This window comes from Lycorma delicatula, chromosome 6 (genome assembly GCF_047948215.1).
Source record: "Lycorma delicatula isolate Av1 chromosome 6, ASM4794821v1, whole genome shotgun sequence".
In the NCBI taxonomy this organism is placed as follows: Eukaryota; Metazoa; Arthropoda; class Insecta; order Hemiptera; family Fulgoridae; genus Lycorma; species Lycorma delicatula.
This window is the reverse complement of record NC_134460.1, coordinates 164,194,660-164,214,291: the sequence shown is the minus strand read 5'-3', so window position 1 is coordinate 164,214,291 and position 19,632 is coordinate 164,194,660. Positions and strand designations below refer to the sequence as shown.

Below are 19,632 nucleotides of genomic sequence, written 5' to 3'. Positions count from 1 at the left end.
ATGGTTTTGAAACAATAATTATAACGTGAAAAATAGCCCAGATAGGTAGATAGAAGTCTATAAAACAATATTATTTGAATGTAAACTATCTTATATAAGTTCAAAATGCATGAGAGTAAATTAATTTATGTCATTATCACAATGAATCACCTGATAAATATGAGCAGTAGAATACAGATTATAAAAACACTGCTTCAGATTGTAAAAAACTGAAATATTTTCAGGAAAGGCAAGGGCAAAAATAACAAAATAGATTTTTTAAATGTGGTGAATAAAATAATAACAGAACTTTAAATATGTAAATAATAATGAAGTATATGTATTTGTATTACTTCATACAGTGTAATATATGAAAAAGATAGCAATCAATTTTGGAACTATAAATAGGACCCACATGATGCTTCATCAGGTTTTTTTATTTGTACAAAAGTACAGCATTTATGAACGTAGAAACAAATTATGCTCTTGGGAGAATTTATGCAACTAGACAATACTGAGTAACAGAGAAACTTCAGAACAATTTGTAATTTGATAAACTAGTCGCTGAAGCATTGGGTATTATCTACAGGCAAGTGATGTAAATTTAAACTTTCTTGTAACTTTTCGTGTTTGTAGTTAAAATATTGCCCATTACCCATTATTACTATCATATGTAAAAATCAACAAGTTTCACGAATGTTGGCTAATATATTGTTTACAAATTGAGAAAATTATCTACAAATCTGGTATTATCGGGCCTCATTTATTAAAGTTAGTGCTGAAGAAAACATTTTCAAATTTATTTTTTTATTGACAATACTTTAATATGGGCTAACTCCTTAGCTCTAAAGTGAAATAACTAAAAAAAAAAAAGTTTTGTAAAATTTTTATAACATCCTTTTTTAAAATTCGTGACTGAATAGTAACGATTCAAAATCTCTCGTAACTTAAAAATCAATGTCATATGTAAAAGGTTATCGGTGCGCATGAGTTCTGGCCAGCATGATTTCTTCTAGCATCAACTTCAACAAAAATACATCATTTATTTATTTTGTCATTTATACTGATACCGTATCTCTGTAAAAAAAAATATATAAATGAAGTACCTTTTTTAGCGAAAAAAGAAGATTCATTAAACACTAAACGTTTTGAAACGTTCTTACGTTAAAAGTAAGTTATTTTGCATTCAGATTAAAAATAAATATTCTGATCGTTATCTCGGTGTCATGCTTTATTTGACTGATTTCATTAGTTCCCTTAGTTATGCATTCTATTTTTTGTTACAAGATGTTCAGAGGATTCAAATGTAAGATTCCGATATATTGTTATAATACGTAATTACCGTCTGTACGTGACGTTCATTTTTGTATGTACAAGTTCGTTCTGACTATCTATAAAACTTACATAGGGAAAGTTTTTACTATATGTTGGCATCATTGGCGATAAACACAGCATGGTGAGCGAGGGGGGATCAACTATTTTGAAAGCCTTGTAGTCGTTTGTTGCGTTGTGGCACATATTCTGCACTCTGTAATATTGCGTACGTAACTGTCATTGAGTGGTTTCTGTATAAATGACTTTATTGTGTTAATTTTAACTCAATTTATTTTCTTAAAAATGTCTTCTCAACCTATGGATACGAATTCCATGACTTTAACAAGATTCGTTTTAAAACAACAGAGAAAAATTCCGACCGCCACCGGCGATCTTACACAACTTCTTAATAGTCTGCAGACCGCAGTTAAAGCGGTCAGTTCGGCTGTGAGGAAAGCTGGAATCGCCCATATGTAAGTTACACATACTAAGTTTTTTGTTTTGCTTGTTTTCTTTTTAAATACCCGATTTGCCGACGCGTTGCTCGGGTTGTCAGCTATTACCAACTGCAGTTATTGTACTACTGCAAAAAATATGTTTTCTGAATTAGAATCATGACTCATGTGGTAGAATTAAAAAAAATAATAATAACCTAGGGAGGAACAGGTCCATTATATTAAAATAAGTTTATTAACAGGTGCCTTGAAAATTTACCGGGTTTTAATTTTTGATGCTTAGTAAGCCTAAATTTTTTTTGTCTGGTTTGATGCAGCTCTTCAAGATTCCTTATCTACATCCCTAAAAGTTTGTTTTACATTTTCCAAACATTGCCTACCTGCACAATTTTTCCCATCTACATGTCTCACCAATATTAAAGCGACTATTCCAGGATGCCTTAATATGCGGCGTATAAGTGTGTCTCCTTTTTAATTATATTTTTCCAAATGCTTCTCTCTTCATCAGTTTGCTGCAACACCTCTTTATCTGTTACTTTATCCACCCATCTGATTTTTAACATTCTCCTATAACACCACATTTCAAAAGCTTCTAATCATTTCTTCTCAGGTACTACGATCATCGAAGTTTCACTTCCATATAAAGCTATACTCCAAACATATACTTTAAAAAATGTTTTCCTGACATTTAAATTAATTTTTTATGTAAGCAAATTATATTTCTGACTGAAAGCTCGTTTTGCCTGTGGTATTCGGCATTTTATATCGCTACTGCTTCGTCCATCTTTAGTAATTCTACTTTCCAAATAACAAAATTCTTCTACCTCTGTAATCTTTTCTCTTCCTATTTTTATATTCAGTGGTACATCTACATTTTCAATTTGTTCTTGTTTATTTTCCATCTGACAGTTCTTGCGTAGGACTTTATCCATGCCATTCACTGTTTCTTCTAAATCTATTTTACTCTCAGCAAGAATGACTACATCAATGGTAAATCTGACATATTTATCTTTTCTCCTTGCACTGTTACTCCAGATCTAAACTGTTCTTTAACATAATTAACTGCTAGTTCTACGTAAAGATTAAAAAGTAACGGGGTTAGGGAACATCTTTGTTGGACTCCCTTTTTTATTATGGATTCTTTGTTACGTTCTTCGATTATTACTGTTGCTGTTTGGTTCCTGTAAATGTTAGTAATTCTTCTATTTCTGTACTTGAACCATAATTTTTTTTTTAAATGCTGAACTTTTATTCCAATCTATGTTATCAAATGCCTTTTCTAAGTCTATGAATGCCAAGTATGTTGGTTTGCTTTTCTTTACTCTTCCTTCTACTATTTATCTGAATGCTAAAATTGCTTCCCTTGCCCCTGTACATTTCCTGAAACCAAATTGGTCTTCTCCTAACACATCTTCCACTCTCCACTCAATTCTTCTGTATAGAATTCTAGTTAAGATTTTTGATGCACGAGTAGTTAAACTAATTGTTCTGTATTCTTCACATTTATCTGCCTCTGCTTTCTTTGGTATCATCACTATAACACTTTTTTTTAAGTCTGATGGAACTTCCCGTTTTTCATAAATATTAAACACCAGTTTGTATAATCTATCAATCGCTTCCTCACCTGCATTCCGCAGTAATTCTGCAGGTATTCCATCTGCCTTTCTGCATTCAAATCTTTTAATGCTCTCTTAAATTCAGATCTCAGTATTGTATCTTCCTTTACAACACCAGTTTCCAATTCATTTCCTCCCTATAACTCTTCAATATAATCCACCCACCTATTGACCTTTTCATTTGTATTATAAATCTGTATACCATCTTTGTTTAACACATAAGATTTTAATTTATGTACCACAAAATTTTCAACTTTCCTGTATGCTTCATCTATTTTACCAATGATCATTTCTCTTTCCATCCCTGAACAACTTTCTTTAATTCACTCTTCTTTCGCTAATTTGCACTTCCTGTTTATAGTATTTCTTAATTTTCAATAGTTCCTTTTACCTTCTTCACCACTAGCATTCTTATACGTTCTACCTTGATTTTTAAACTGGGTGTTGGCAATTACTAAATTATATTTTGTGCAAAATTCAATAAGTTGGTCCCCTCTTTCATTCCTTTTGCTGGCCCTTATTCACCCACAATATTTCCTTCCTTCCTTGCCTTTTCCAGTGCTTGCATTCCAATCGCCAACTATTATTAAATTTTTATCCTCTTGCATGTGTTTAATTGCTTTGTCAATTTCTTTGTATACACACTACCTCATCATCATCATGGTTACTTGTAGGCATATAGACGTTAACAATCGTTGTTTGCTAAGGTTTTGATTTTATCCATATTACAATGATTCTGTCACTATGCATTTTGAAATACTCTACTCTCTTCCCTATCTTCTTGTTTGTTATGAAACCTATTCCTGCCTGCCCTTTATTTGAAGTTAATTATTCTCACCTGACCTAGAGTCATTTTCCTCATCCCACCAAACCTCGCTAATTCCTACTACATCTTCATTTAACCTATCAATTTCCCTCTTTAAATTTTCTAACCTACCAACCTTTTTTAGACTTCTAACATTTCACGCTGCGACTCGTAGAATGTTATTTTTTAATTTTCTGATGACTCCTTCCTCAATAGTCCTCACCCAGAGATCTAAACAGGGGGCTTGTTTACCTCCGGAATATTTTACCAAGGAAGGCGCCTCCATCTTTGTTACATAAAAATATAAAGAGCTACATTTTCTTGGAAAAAAACAGTTGTAGTTTTCCATTGCTTTCAGTTGAGCAGTTCTCAGAAGATTGAGTGATGTTGATATGGGCGTTAAGTCGTCCTCCTGACCTATGTCATAAACAACTACTCAAAGAGCTGCTGCCTTCTTTCAGGAATCATTCCTTAATCTGGCTCTCAACAGATACCTCTCTGATATGGGTGCACCTTCGGTCCGGCTATTATGTATCACTGAGCACTCAAGCCCCATTACCATCAGCAAGGTCTCATGATTCATAGAAGGAGAAGCCTAAATAATAAAACAAAATTATTCGTTAAAGTTTGTCATTATTTAAAAGAAGTCAAAGAAACATTATTACAAAAGGAGGGGAGGCGCCAAGAAAACATTTGTGATTACATTTTTCAATTATTTCCTACTTGGTTAATAAGCCAACTCAAATCCAGCAGCTAGCAGAAGTTGAAATTTCTTATAACTATATTGATTAATATTTATACATGTGATAAAAAAAGCTGCCACAGAAATGCTATAATTCCCCAACATTTACTAGGCTTAATATTTTATTTTTTCACTTACTTATGCTCTTTAGTGCCAATTATTTATTATTAAATTTCTTATTTATATATTTTTAAAAAATTCTCCACATTGATTTGTGAAATTAGTAAAAGCAATTCAGAAAATTGTATTATTCTAATTCTATAGTAAATTAATTTATCCTAAATAAAATGACATGAAATGTTATGCAAATAAAACAAACAGATTAAGCTAAAATAAAGATTTGAAAAAATCCATTTACAGTAATCCTTTCTGTTTAAATGGAAACCTCACTTCTTGTGATAAAATTTGAAAACCACATTGACTCAGTTTCATTTAGAAATAAACATTAAAAGAAATGTTATGTAGGATAAATAGGGTAGTTAACAGGAATATTTACCAAACGTTTAGAAGTTTACACCCGTACTTTTAGAAGTACGGGTGTATTCTGAAGACTACTGATAAGTTCAAAAACTGTTTCCATATTAATAATGCTGTGTTAAAGAAATAGTGATGTCTGCAGGTTGAAGTGGTCATTTGTTTAAAACATTAACATAAAAACTGAAATTTTAGGAGTCAGATTCTGAATTTTTTTTACACACCCTTTTCTGTTATTATTATGAATGGTATTTCACATTGTATTATATTTTTATAAGGTATAAATAGCCACAGACTGAAAAAACTAACAGAAATTGTAAATAATGACTTCATTAAGTAATATTTGGTGTACAGTTGTGAAAAAACAAAATGTTTCAGCAAAGGAATTTGAGTTAATCAAATGATATTTGTACATTAATAATTATCTAGTATTAAAAAGTATACTTGAGAAAATCAAAATGTTTAGTAAAAAATCTTAACCTCCTTGACCACATAATATAATTTTATTATTAATATACTGCATTTAGAGTATTAAAAAATCAAGACTTTTAGTAAAAAATTTGGGTCACAATGATCACTTGCTTGACAATTATCTCATATAACCTTTTTTTAAAAACAGCCACAACATGAAATACAAATAAAGGATCACAAATTATAAAAAAATCCAAAAAAAATTAATAATCCGTTGTATTATTACTAGAAATGTTTCCTTATGCTGATAAGGAAACATTTTAAGAAAATTTTAGTATCTAACACAAATTGTTTATTGATATGAAGTAATAAAAAGTGAAAAAGGGGAATGCCTCACCTGCTTTTTAGTAGGGGGTGGAGAGTGCAAATTATGCAGTGCAACTTTGTGATCCACTTAAACAATTTCAGCATATCTCAGTTGTTTGTCGGCTAATTTTGACAAATAGGGTTGGTTATTTTGTTCACAGTAAAGTGCTTAATATTTTTTAAATAAATCATACTGCATACAGAACTATTAATAATTAAAATACTTTAATGGCCATTTTTTAATTTCTATATGCAAAATTTTCAAACTTATTTACTTAGCAGATATTGTTGAGTACATATACTCCAAAATCTTATTAAAATATTTGTATAGCTACTGTCGGAGGGGAGGAATGGGTACTGTTATGTCCTTATGTCTGATGGAGTTGAAAATCAGGCCAAAGTTGGAACGTACAGAGAGTGATTCCAAAGTGCATGGCATGCTCTCGCGAGATGATTCTAAAGCCAAAAATAAGAAAAAGAGTTCATATAAACATAGGTCAGAAAATGGTTTGTTGACAAGTTTTAGTTCGTGAAACGTTAGCTCTGCTTTGTGCTTCTTCTGTGAAATTAAATCGTACTAAAATTCTTGGGATACAAATCAAGAGTTAAATTTGGTGGTTCCTTATAGTTTTTGGTCTAGAAATTAATAAAAGTGATCCCAGACCTCTCTATTTTGCTTAGGTTTTAAGGAAATCTGGGTAAAACCCAAAACATTTAGTCAGAAAATACACTTTTTGAATATTGGAGTAAAATAACTTTGTTAATTTACCCATAAGCAAAAATTTCTAGTTAACTTTGAAGAGATTTTAATTCTGAAAAAATTTATGTAAATAATGTCTATTAAAATTAAACACTAATTTGAGTAGTTCAACTTTAATTGGAAATAAATCACACAAACTGGATCGGAGAATTAATACGATTTTAAACAGAATAATTTTAACAATGTTTGAACAACAAAATGTAAATGAAAACAAAACAGCAAACTTATCGGTAACAGAAAAAATGAATAAAGAATATATTTTAAAAAAATAAAAATCACATCTAAAAATGATTAAATGTCAAAATTTTTACTTTATAAAACTGCAAACATTTTTTCAAAGCAGTTTCTCAGTATGACCACATTCTGTTCAATGCATAGTTCAGCTCGCCGAATCCATGTTAGCCGGGCACATCTAATAGCATCATTGTTATTCTTAATAGTAGCTCCAGCTTCTATTATACAATGTCTCAATTCTACTGGTGTGCCAGTATGAGTGGAATAGACTAACAACTTCATCCAACCAATGAAGAATAATTTTTTTTGTTGCAAAAATTGCGTATTCATCATAAATATAAACATACGGATTTTTCAAATCAAGAATATCTTCAAACCGTGTAATTTACATTTGAAACATCAATTATACAATTGTAAAAACCAATCGCTGGAAAAAACTTACTTCAGCACCGATAGAATATACTACACAAAATAAAAAGAATTATTAAAACCTGTGTATTTTGTCAAAAACACTTGAACATGAAAAGGTGAATAGAAAATAACACTTTAAGAATAAGTATTCTTTTTAGTAAAGACTGTACATGTTAAAATAAATTTTGTTAAGCAAAAATTAGGCAACTAATTTATTAAATCGCCTTTTAAACCGATTTAGTCATTCCATCTCAGCCTTTTATCTAGAATCTTGGTCAGATTTATTTTTTGCAATGAAACATGTAAAAAATATATATAGAAGAATGTTCTGTTAAGGAGGATATACGGGGGAGCTTGTGATTTTGTTGTGATGAAATGAGACGTTAAGTGATTTATTGTTTTCATAATTTGTTGTAATCTGAAAATTTTGTGTATAAAATTAATTTAAAATGTTTAAATTAAAATCTTGTAAAATTTTAATTTTGCATCCGATATTATTCAATTTTTTTGGGGAGTTTGTCAATTGCAGAATCAACTGACAAACTTCCCCTGACAAATTATGATTTCATTTGTTCTGTTTTGTATTATTATAGTTTTGCTAACTACATGAATTATTATCTGTAGTAAGAAAGGCGAGTGTTGATTTTAAATTAAAACACTTACTGTTTTACACCTTTTTGTTTTCCCTCTATATCAAATATATGTTATCAGAATTTACGGTTTAAAATTTTATAGTGTTAAAATAATTATTTATAGTATTATGATAATTTTCAAAAGGATTGAATTTACATGAGGTAAGATGAAGGGTGTTCGTACGTACATTAGATTAATGGAAATTGTTGAGAATAACACCTAAAATATTTTTAAATTAGTAAAATGATTAGAGTATAATATTTGATTTATGATTATAAAACGCCAGCTGACTTTTCTGGAAAATTATTTAAAAAAAATTATTGTGCACTTTGGAATTCAGCCTTTGATAAATATTGTTACCATTCATTTTTTTTTTAGATAATTTTTAATCATTAATTATAACTACATTTGTTGTTACTTATGCAGTTAGCAAAAGAGCTATTATATACAATTATGATTATGTAATAATAATTGTTTATTATAAAAATTATTACATAATAGATTAAAAGTTATTTCTCTTCCTTCCGGTTATGATAAATAAATATTTTACATTTATCTCATACATAATTTTTGATCTTTCACCTTCTGTCAGATAATAATATTTCGATAAATGTATTTATCTTTTAAATTATTATTCTCATTTGGCATGGTGTATATTTATTCAATTCTTCTGTAAATATTATTTATTTGACTTATTCATTAAAAAAAAAAAATAATAATAAATGTTTTACTGAGTTACTTGATTGGAAAAAATCATTAGACAGTTCATGGTCAGAACAACCCTCTCCACAAAACATTTAAGGATACTGTAAAAATACTGGTTCCTTACATCCTTGGCACGTAACAATAGGTGCATTTATTATGTACATTCATAGAGATAAAAAGGCAATAAAATTTGTAATATTTAGCAAAAAATTAAGTTCTAGTATTAATTTCAATGTTTATTATAAATTCTGTTTAGAAAAAAATTTATTAATCAATTAATTTGCAGTAGGTTGAAATGTAGATGCTTTACCTACATCTTTTTGAAGATCGTGCTGGACTCATTTAATGCTCTTCAATCTAGAATATCAAAATCAGTATTGTATTAAAAAAAAAAAAAAAAATATTAAAAGAACTTCAACATATATAATTTTCTTAAATATACAAAAGTAAATATTTTCTATTTATGTATGCTGTTATTGTAAGATTGTTGGAGGATGGCTAGAACTTGGAGGTATGGTAATTATATTGTAAATTTCAAAATTTGTTTATTGTTGAATTATTTGTCCAAAGGCAATTTTGTCAAGAATTAGAGTGAAAGATTACACATACTGCACAATGCAGTTTGTATGTGTGTGTATGTATGTGCATGCCCCCTACACACATTAATCTACTACACATGCATGCATTCTATGTTCATTTCAATCTTGTTCAGAGGTCATAAGAATGATTTAAATTTTTCTGAAAAAATAGTGTACAATTAATTAATATACCGGTTGTTAAGGATTGTAAAAAACTTTGTTAAGTAACTTTTCAACAGTTAAAACATTGAAATTTAGTAAATGACCTTGAAACTATCTAATTTTAGGTAGAACATCCCATCCCAACCATCCAGGAAAGGGGAGCTCAAAAATTTTAAAAGAAAGAGTAAGATTGTGACATCATTTTAAAGGATATTGAAAAAAAATTAACATAAAAAACTTTGGGCATAACATCCCTAAAAATGGGATGACCATTTAATACTTTTCATAGTTTCAAAGGTACAGTACATCCCAAGTAGTGGTTACATATGTCAAAATATATCATTCGAGGTAGGAGGAGCATTTGGTAAATTTCATTTTTCTATGTTTTAGTATTTACGGTTAACAAATATAACAATATTTTTTAACATCTCATATATGTGATAAGATTAATTTCCGTTTGTTTTTTTAATTATATTGTTAGTTTAATTTTATTATTACTTTGGATTTCTCTTACAGATTTATATATGAGAATTACAAAATTATATATTTATAAATGTCATTTTATACAGGTATGGCATAGCTGGAACCACAAATGTCCAAGGTGAAGAAGTTAAGAAGCTGGATGTTTTAAGCAATGAACTCTTCATAAACATGTTGAAATCTTCATATACAACTTGTTTGTTAGTGAGCGAAGAGAACGCTGATGTTATTAAAGTAAGTGAAATCAAATCTGTTTTAATACTTGCCTTATCTACTTCCCAAGTACCATTAATGGGATTATCCAATTAAAAAACGTAGAATATACTAATAGTTTTGAGGTTTTCTTATTGTTAAATAATATGCTGAATGTAAAGAAAGAAAAATGCATCCTACTTACGTATAATCTAAGTCATATATAAAAAAATGAATATGATTCAGTAATGAGTTAATTTAGGTTATTTTAACAATTTTTAATACTTTTTAATACTACAGTCAAAATATATAATTTGTTTTTTTGGGAAGAATTAACAGATACTTTACCTTTTTTCTACATGCTATCTTCGATTTGCATTTCAAATGTAATAACAGGACCAGGAACTTAAAACGATCAACAAGAGATTCAATTACTTAAGTTGGTCATTCATCTTAATACACCTCAATACTTAAACAAATTGCAGAGGAGTAAGTTGGCTGAGGACGATCACAAACAGCATTCCTGAAAAATATTAAAGAGCAATCCATATTATTAAATGAAACAACTAGCTTGGGGGAGGAAACTGTTGGAAGATGATCATACTACTTTATTGGTATGATAATAGAAAAATCAGTTTTCAAAAAATTGTCTGAAAAGTTAAATTTAAATGTCTGTAAAAAGAAATAAATAACCGATTGTGATAAAAATTTGATTTTCTTACATGTTTTTCAACTAACCCTTATTTATCACTCTGCCAAGCACAAGGCTTATTCAAAGATTTTTTTAAATGCCAACAACATTTTTATGCAAAAGATGCAATAAATATTTTATTCTAATCATCGGTATAACATAATTTTGATTATAATAATTTAAATAGGAAATAAAAGAGGTGCATGTATGACAGCAGTTCTTTCATTCAAGTGCACACAGTTTCAATTGAATACTATAGCATAATGATAATTTTTTTTTCCTTTATAAATTAATTCACCACAGAAGTTTTTGAAGCTTGTATGTGGGAATATGGGAATGGAATTTTGTCGCTTATGAAAAATGCCATACTTGAGTGGGATTCAAACCCGGGGCTCCTGGATGAAAAGCCGGGGCTCTGTACCACTCTGCTACGGAGGTCGACAGGTTTGTAAACTAGTTAGTGATAACAAATTACTACTAATACTGCAATTGTATTTTGCACTGTAACCATATTGCAAAGTGCACTGCAACTATACTGCACTATGATTTTTTCTATTTTAACAAAACTAAAAAAAAAAGTGATAAAATTAAAAATGTTAAAAAACTATCTTGAAGAAACATACCTACTACTACTACTACTACAGTAACCCCTGGCAGCTTATAACTAGAAAACTAATCTAAGAACCTGCGCTGAGGTGATACCTATTTATTGCAATAAACCACATCAAAATTGGTCCAGCTGTTTTAGAGAAACACATTACTGCAGCGCCTCCTGGTGGTCTATAACCGTAAAACATGTATAATTGGTCCACATCTATAAACATGTATCTTGGTCCAATAGTTTTCGAGAAAAAAGTAACACACGCATGCACACACACACACACAATTTCTTACACCAAACGCATATACTGTCTCTGGTCAGCACCAACTGGTGGCCTACAACAATATAAAACATGTCTATGAACCTGCTCTGAAGTGATACCTATGTAATGCAAAAAACCGCATAGAAATCGGTCTAGTAGTTTTTGTGAAAAATGGTAACACACACATCCTCTTACCCTAAACACATATATTGTCTCCATTCCATCATAGGTAAAAAACAATGATACCGATTGATATTTGCATCCATTAATAAAAATTATTGAATGTCATTGTTAATATTTAGTTTTGTCCCCAAAAGATGTCATAGGTTTATAGAATTCATTTAATCTTTCATTTTATTAAACTGTAATGTTTTTGCTAACAGTTATTACTTTATTACATAATGAAATAATCTTTTAAATGAAGATCTATGGCGTATATAATCACGTGAATAATATATTTTTTTAATTATATAAACTATTATAAATTCTCAATTTTTATATATTCATTAAATTTAATTAACATTTCATTGTTGTCTCTAAAATACTAAATTTATGACATTATATATAATGTCATTACATTATGATATTTATGTCGTTATAATGACTATTGTTATAGTTAACATATATTTGACCTCGCATTGTATTTTCATTATTATGTAATCAGTACTAAACTTTCCTGGCAATTACGTTTAACTTAAAATTTTTCCGTTCCTCTGCTAATTAATTGAAAACTATTTTCTTTACATCCTTCTTTATTTATTTACTTATGAAAAAATAAAAATAAATAAAACGTCGACAATGATTTTTTAAGTAAGTAAAAAATTTCTATAGCTTCTAATCAGTGGGACTGTTTGAACAATAAATAAGATCCCTTGAATTGAACAAGGAGGTCCTTTAGTTGAATAAGTTCCCTTGGTATTTTTAAATGTTCTCTGCATCATATTCTCCTACATTCTACTTTTATAACCTGCTCTTCAGAATGTGGAATGTTAAAGGAATATTGCTGTGAAGAGATTGGTGCAGAATAGAAAGCAATGAAGAAGTATGTTAAACATGTTAATTATTGTAAAAAAATTTATGCAAAACGATTATAAACTATTTTCACCCTGATAGAAATTCAGTTATTAAAAACAACAAAGAATTGTCAAATAAATAAGGTAGAACATAAAAAATCAGGCATTTTTTTTTCTTTGTTAAATAGTTATAAAGTCAAACTCTTTTCTAAATATTCTAAGTAAAAAACCCCTTCTGAGATAATGAAGGGGTGATGGCATCCCTGCAGTATCTTCCTACTTCTCATTAGATGAAAAAAAAAAATGAATAAGTATTACTTCCCAAGATTCTTTACAGAATAATGATAGAAAGTTGTTCTTACTCTGATAAGATCACGTAGAGAATTTAATTTCAAATCGGTATTTTGAAACAGGAAATTTATTTTTTTCCAATTTCAATGTTATTTCTAATAATATTAATTTGTGAATAGCTAAAAAAAAAAAACAAAAAAGCTTCCAACGGAAATGTTAATGAAATCAATTTCCCTTTGAAATATATTAACTAACTTGACTTTACTCCTCTCTCCTTTAATTTTTCCCCGATGTTAGAATCAAATTATTTCCAAAATAAACTCATTTTCATTGTTATAAATGCTGTGTTCACAAATTACATTTAATTATCCTAAATTATAATAATAAAACTTCCACTAATATTAACCATGGTTAAGACATAAAGACCACTTCACATACACTGCATACATTTGGAATTTTGTACGTGTATTTGCATGATTTTGGGGACAACAGATCTCAGAACATCACAATATAAAAAAAATCTGCTGGAAGGTTATTTTTTTTACAAAAAACAATATACTTTCTTTTTGTTATGTACTGTTTATTATTTTCTTTTCTTCTGGATTATGGTAGCCTTTCTGAAAGAAATGAATATCAATAAAATAAAAAGTAATAGAAAGTTTTTTGCTATAGACAAAAAACAGTAACTTCCTTAAATTTTTGTGATTGACTATGAATTTTTACACATAACTTTTGTTGGCATTTAGAAACCAAATAATCTACATAATTTAAAAATATATACATTTTTTATTCATTTAAAATATTCAGAAAAGTATTTACACAGACATACTTGAAAAAAGCCACCGGGTTGGTCTAGTGGTGAACGCGTCTTCCCGAATCAGCTGATTTGGAAGTCGAGAGTTCCAGCGTTCAAGTCCTAGTAAAGTCAGTTATTTTTACACGGACTTGAATACTAGATCGTGGATACCGGTGTTCTTTGGTGGTTGGGTTTCAATTAACCACACATCTCAGAAATGGTCGAACTGAGATTGTACAAGACTACACTTCATTTACACTCATACATATCATCCTCATTCATCCTCTGAAGTATTATCTAAACGGTAGTTACCGAAGGCTAAACAGGAAAAAGAAAGAAAGACATACTTGAAAAAATATTATACAGAGAAGAAAAATGAATCGCCATCATATATATATATATATATCTTATTTTTTACCTTTGGGACCACCGTGATATGAACTTCAGAGGATGAGATAGATAACACGTAGTATGTGAAAATGCCATGCCTGACCAGGATTCAAACCCGGGACCTCCGGATGAAAGGCGGAAATGCTACCACTTAATGCTATCATATAACTTAGGTGTTATTGAGCTAACATAATAGAATACTTGCCGACATTGAATGATTTGGTTGTTCATTTATGCATTTGGTATCGTATGCAGTTTTTTACTTTGTAAACAACCCTTCTTTAATTTTTCATTGTCAATATATGCTGTGCTTAAATTTATTAACACATACATTCACATTGTGAAATTAGTCAGAATATATAAAATTAATGTTTTCAGAATAATTACTTGCCTATACATTTATTGATATTTCACCCAATTGGTGGTGTTCTAACTTTTCAGCTGGTATTACATTTAATTCTCAGCAAGGATCTCATTATTTTCATCTGCATCCAGTCAGTCATCATTAAAAAAAATTATTTACATTTTTTTTTTCCTTGTCTCTTATTATTTAATAAATCTCTTAATAAAACTCATTGTAACCAACTGTCATTGGATGTAACAAAAAAAATATTGTGAATTCACAAATTTTTGAAAACAGTAACTATGTAACTGTCATCAGTTGCTAGTCTGAATAAAAATATTAATAATGCAAATGTATCATTTATTTACTGGTTAACAAAGTTATCAGTGAGAAAAACCTAGTGTGTTTTACTTGTTCAAAATATTTCCAATGTAATTAGTATTTAAAACATTTTTTTTTAAACAGATCTAGGAGATCCTCACCTGATATTCACTTTAGTTAGTTATTGATGAAGTTGTCAGAATGTAATCCCAAAGTCAATCCATGTGCAACTCTGCGTAGCAGATTTCAAGGATGCTCTGGCTATTCATGGTCCTGCATACTGAGTATGGAGAACCAAGTACAGAGAGAGCTGCATGCACCAAACTGATAAAAATTATGAGAAAGTATCAAGGACAAGGAAAAAGACGGTTGGATGGTGAGAATGAGCAACCTACCAATCAAAATAGACTGGGGTGGGGTAGTTTATTGTACCAGGAACCTGCTTGTCCAAAATGTTGAAACATTTTGCCTGGTTGAATATATATCATTTTGACAATGAATTAAAATTATATATTTTGAAGAATTATATTTATATATGTTTTACTTAACAAACTAAAATTGTTGTAATAATTTTTTTAGGTAGATTTTGAAAAACAGGGTAAATACATTGTATGCTTTGATCCACTTGATGGTTCTTCAAACATCGATTGTCTTGTATCGATCGGCTCTATTTTTTCTATTTACAGGTAACTTAATGTTCTTATATCATATAAGGTTGCTAATCCATTTTTTTAAATATAGCAAATAAAATTTTTCCTATTAAGAAGTGTATTTAAAGTTTATGATTTTAACAATTTCTTGCCTCCCAATGTACTTCATACATCAGGTGACTAATGATATCTTGTCCTCACACGTTAAATAATTATCATGTTTTCAACATTTGTACATAATTTTTTACAGTTTAATTTTGTCTCTCTACTTTTCCTCAAAGGCAAAATATTTTTCAAATTAAAAATTTAACTTTACAAACTTTTAGCAAAGATTTATCTCATGGTTCAAGAAGCATCTGAGGAATTAGCAGTAAGTACAACAACAATAATCAACAATAAAAATGATTATAAATAAGAAATGATTTAAAAAATAGTAATAACATAAAAAAATTAAACACATAAAGTAATCTAGAAACAGAGCATCTTAATACAGTAACAATTTTACAAAATATTTTTATAATATTCATAATTGGCATGGATAATTACACTTTCAAAACAAAATAACAATTACGGCAATATAACAAAATAGTAATAATAATAATTTGATAATGAAAACTATTAATGCACAATAACAAACTGAATATAAAATAAAGTAACTTATACAACTGAAAACCAAATTAAGCGTTTGGATTTTCAACCGCCCAAATTCTACAGTTTTGACTGCTCACATAACCATCGATATGGATCCAAGCTTCATCACTAAAGAACACTGTGTTTAAAAATTCGATTCCGTTATCATTTACGAGAGACCGAAACCAGCGGCAATATTGCAATCGCTTGTTTAAATCTGGAAGCTGAAGCTCTTGGACGAACGAATCGTAAGCGATACGGTTAAATTTCAGTTTTTTAGCAGCTTTCTGAACACTCGAATATGTATAATAAAATTGAAAAAAAAAAAAATAATGCAAATCACCCTCAATTACATCGTATTTTTCCCATAACGCATTATAACAAGTATCACCGAATGGCCCATTTCCGAAGCTAAGTCAACGTAATTATCAGAATTTTCGGTATTACTGAGGGAAATATCTTCAATATTGTCACAACCGGCAAACCAATAACCTCAAATTCACTATCACTTCAGATCCTGAAGGCGAAAAATCAAGAGTATTTTCATTAACTGTTGATCGCAGTCACTACTATCACCACTAAACAGACTTTCCGAATCGTTACTAGAAAACTTATTCATAATATTTTTCAATTCGAAATCACGAATTCGATTACAACTAGAACTTCCAGCTATCTTTCATACCTTAACTTGTTTATTTACAATTCAGACAAGATGTCGGAACACAGCCTACTAGATATGATATCGTATGTGCGTTCGTTTACTATCAGCTGATTCAGATTAAACTGATGCTAAACTATATAGAATACGACGTCGAGCAATAATCGGTTAAGATTTACTACGTCTAAAGATCGTGTCGAGCGTTGCACGATATTGGACTGTTAAGTGAATTATATAATAATGTCCAGTGGTTTACGCCACTGAACGTGACGTGAATTTCAGAATATCGAGTATAATCTCTTTTCTGAAAATGTACTTATCCAGTTGTAAAAAGCTCGCCTCCAACTTTAGATACCCAAAAATTGAAAAGATATCCGGATCACTAGGGCCAGACATGATGTTGACTATCTAATGAATTTTTTATAATTTATATAATTTTTCTTTAATCCTAGTAAACACAGTTTTAATTTTTATTTCATTACATAACAAACTATAAAATTCGGCACACCAAAACCTTATCTCTCTGTCTATGTATACATATATGTATTATCCTGTATCCCTTATATAAGATTATACCAGAAACTGGCAGATTTTTTTCTTACACTAATGAATTTAAGAATATCTAAAAACATTATGAAAAGATTTGTTTCTAAATATACAATACAGTCTGGGATTTTAACATGATGGTATAAGACTTTTTTAACATAATATCCAAAAAAGGATTCTATACTTTAACACAGTTTAAAAACCCCCAAGTCTGTGCATCATAACAGAAGGTTTTCTATTTTTGAACAGAGTATTGTTTTTGACAAAAATAGAATGGAGTGTTCCAACAAGTTCGGTACCATGCCAAACTCAAAACATTAATTTCTTGAAATTAGACTTTAGCTTCATGAGGCAGTTTGGCAAAATAATAATACATAGATGTAGTGGGTATGATGAAAATAAAAGCTTGCTTGCACAAGGCAGACAGTTGCTCAGTATTCTGCAATACAGAGTGTAAAAAAAAAAATTTTTTTTTTAATTTTAGACTATAATCTGTTTAAAAATGTTTAGCGTATTTATAAATATTTCTTACTGTATATAGTACAAAAAGAAAATTGTTTATATTTGTATTAATAGATTATTATTACACCTCTCCATCAACCGAGTCATAAAATGAATGAATAATTTAAATGAATAAAGGTTATCAAAATATTACATTTGAGTTATATTTATATGAACTTGTTGTAATGAGTATTACTATTGTTGATGATATTCATAGTAATAAACATCAAATGTGAAGAAATAATGGCTGCAGCTCCAGCTTGTGGGATTTCAAGATCACAAGTTCAAAAATTCTGAAAAGAAAAGTAGGATCTTCTTAAATCTAAATCGCAGTCATGTTCATTCTGCTCAAGAAAAAGTATAAACAATGTTCAAAACCAGTCAGCGGTTTACACAGTTTTGATCAAGGCATTGTAAAAAGAACAGTAAAGGACTTAAGCACAAAACATAATGAACTGCCTATATTAAATAAATTATGTGAAACATTTCAGCATAATATTCTGTTTAAAGGTTCTAGAAGTATACTAATCAGCTATCCTGAAAGAGTTAGGGTTTAAGTGTTGTAAAACTGATGATAATAGGAAACTTTTGATTGAGAAAGAAGACATCTGGTGGAAAAGGATGGAATATTTAAGAAAACTTACCGACTGCTGATAAGAAAACTCTTCAATTGTTCATTTAGACGAATGGTATAGTTTAGCATCCCATTCAATGACAAATTCACAGTTCGATGACAGTGGTGCTGTCATAAAAGTGCCAATCAATTAATAAAGGTGAATCATAATCCACACTGGAGGAGAAATGGGGTTCATTTCAAATGCAATGTTAACTTGGAAGATGAGTTCAAAAACAGTGACTATCATGTCAGTGTCAACAACAATAATTTCATATAGTGGGCATCTGGAAAAATAATTCCTGGTCTTTCACCTTAGGCAATGGTTGTTATTGATAATGCGTCATACTACAATTCTCTTCTAGAAAAATCTTCGAATTCAAATGTTAGTAAAAGTGGCATGATTAATTAGTTAGAAAAGAACAGTATTCCGTTTAATAAAGCAGTGTTAAAACCACAATTGTATGACATAATTGAATCGCATAGAAATTAAAAAATAAAGTACCATTTTGATGAAGTATTAAAAAAACATGGTCATCAGGTTCTGCATCCTAACCATCCCGATTTAAATCTGATCGAGATGGTATGGTCAGCTTTGAAAAGATATATTGATAGTAATAACGCAACATTTTTAATGTCAGATATTAAAAAATTGTCTAGGAAAAAATGAATGAAATGAATAAGGATGATTGGACACCATATTGTGAACATGTAAAAAAAGCTGAAACTGAGTATAAGAAGTGAAACTGCTAATTGAGAAAATGATGGATAAATTTATCATGCATCTAAAGAGTGGTAGTGAAAATGACTGTTCTGATGAAGACAGGGAAGATGGTGAACTTGCAGAAGAACTGGACGTATAATGCAAATTTCAAGGGTTAATAGTGCAATCAGCAATGAAAACAATCTTACAAAAAAAAAAACTTGAAAATTCTAAATAATAAAAGAAATTAAATATTGTACAAAAATAATTGTACATCTAATTTAGTGTAATTATGGATACAATATA

At 29.5% G+C, this 19,632-nt stretch overlaps 1 protein-coding gene across 1 annotated transcript in view; it reads left to right on the top strand.

Annotated features, from left to right (window-relative positions):
* The first annotated feature begins 1,447 nt into the window (after positions 1-1,447).
* The window catches only part of fbp (fructose-1,6-bisphosphatase), a 36,769-nt gene continuing 18,584 nt past the window's right edge, over positions 1,448-19,632 (top strand). Inside the window, exons 1-3 of the mRNA XM_075369025.1 lie at positions 1,448-1,766; positions 10,215-10,359; positions 15,605-15,711. Coding sequence (XP_075225140.1) covers positions 1,597-1,766; positions 10,215-10,359; positions 15,605-15,711 — 422 coding nt within the window. The 5' untranslated portion in view covers positions 1,448-1,596. The remainder of the gene's footprint in view (positions 1,767-10,214; positions 10,360-15,604; positions 15,712-19,632) is intronic.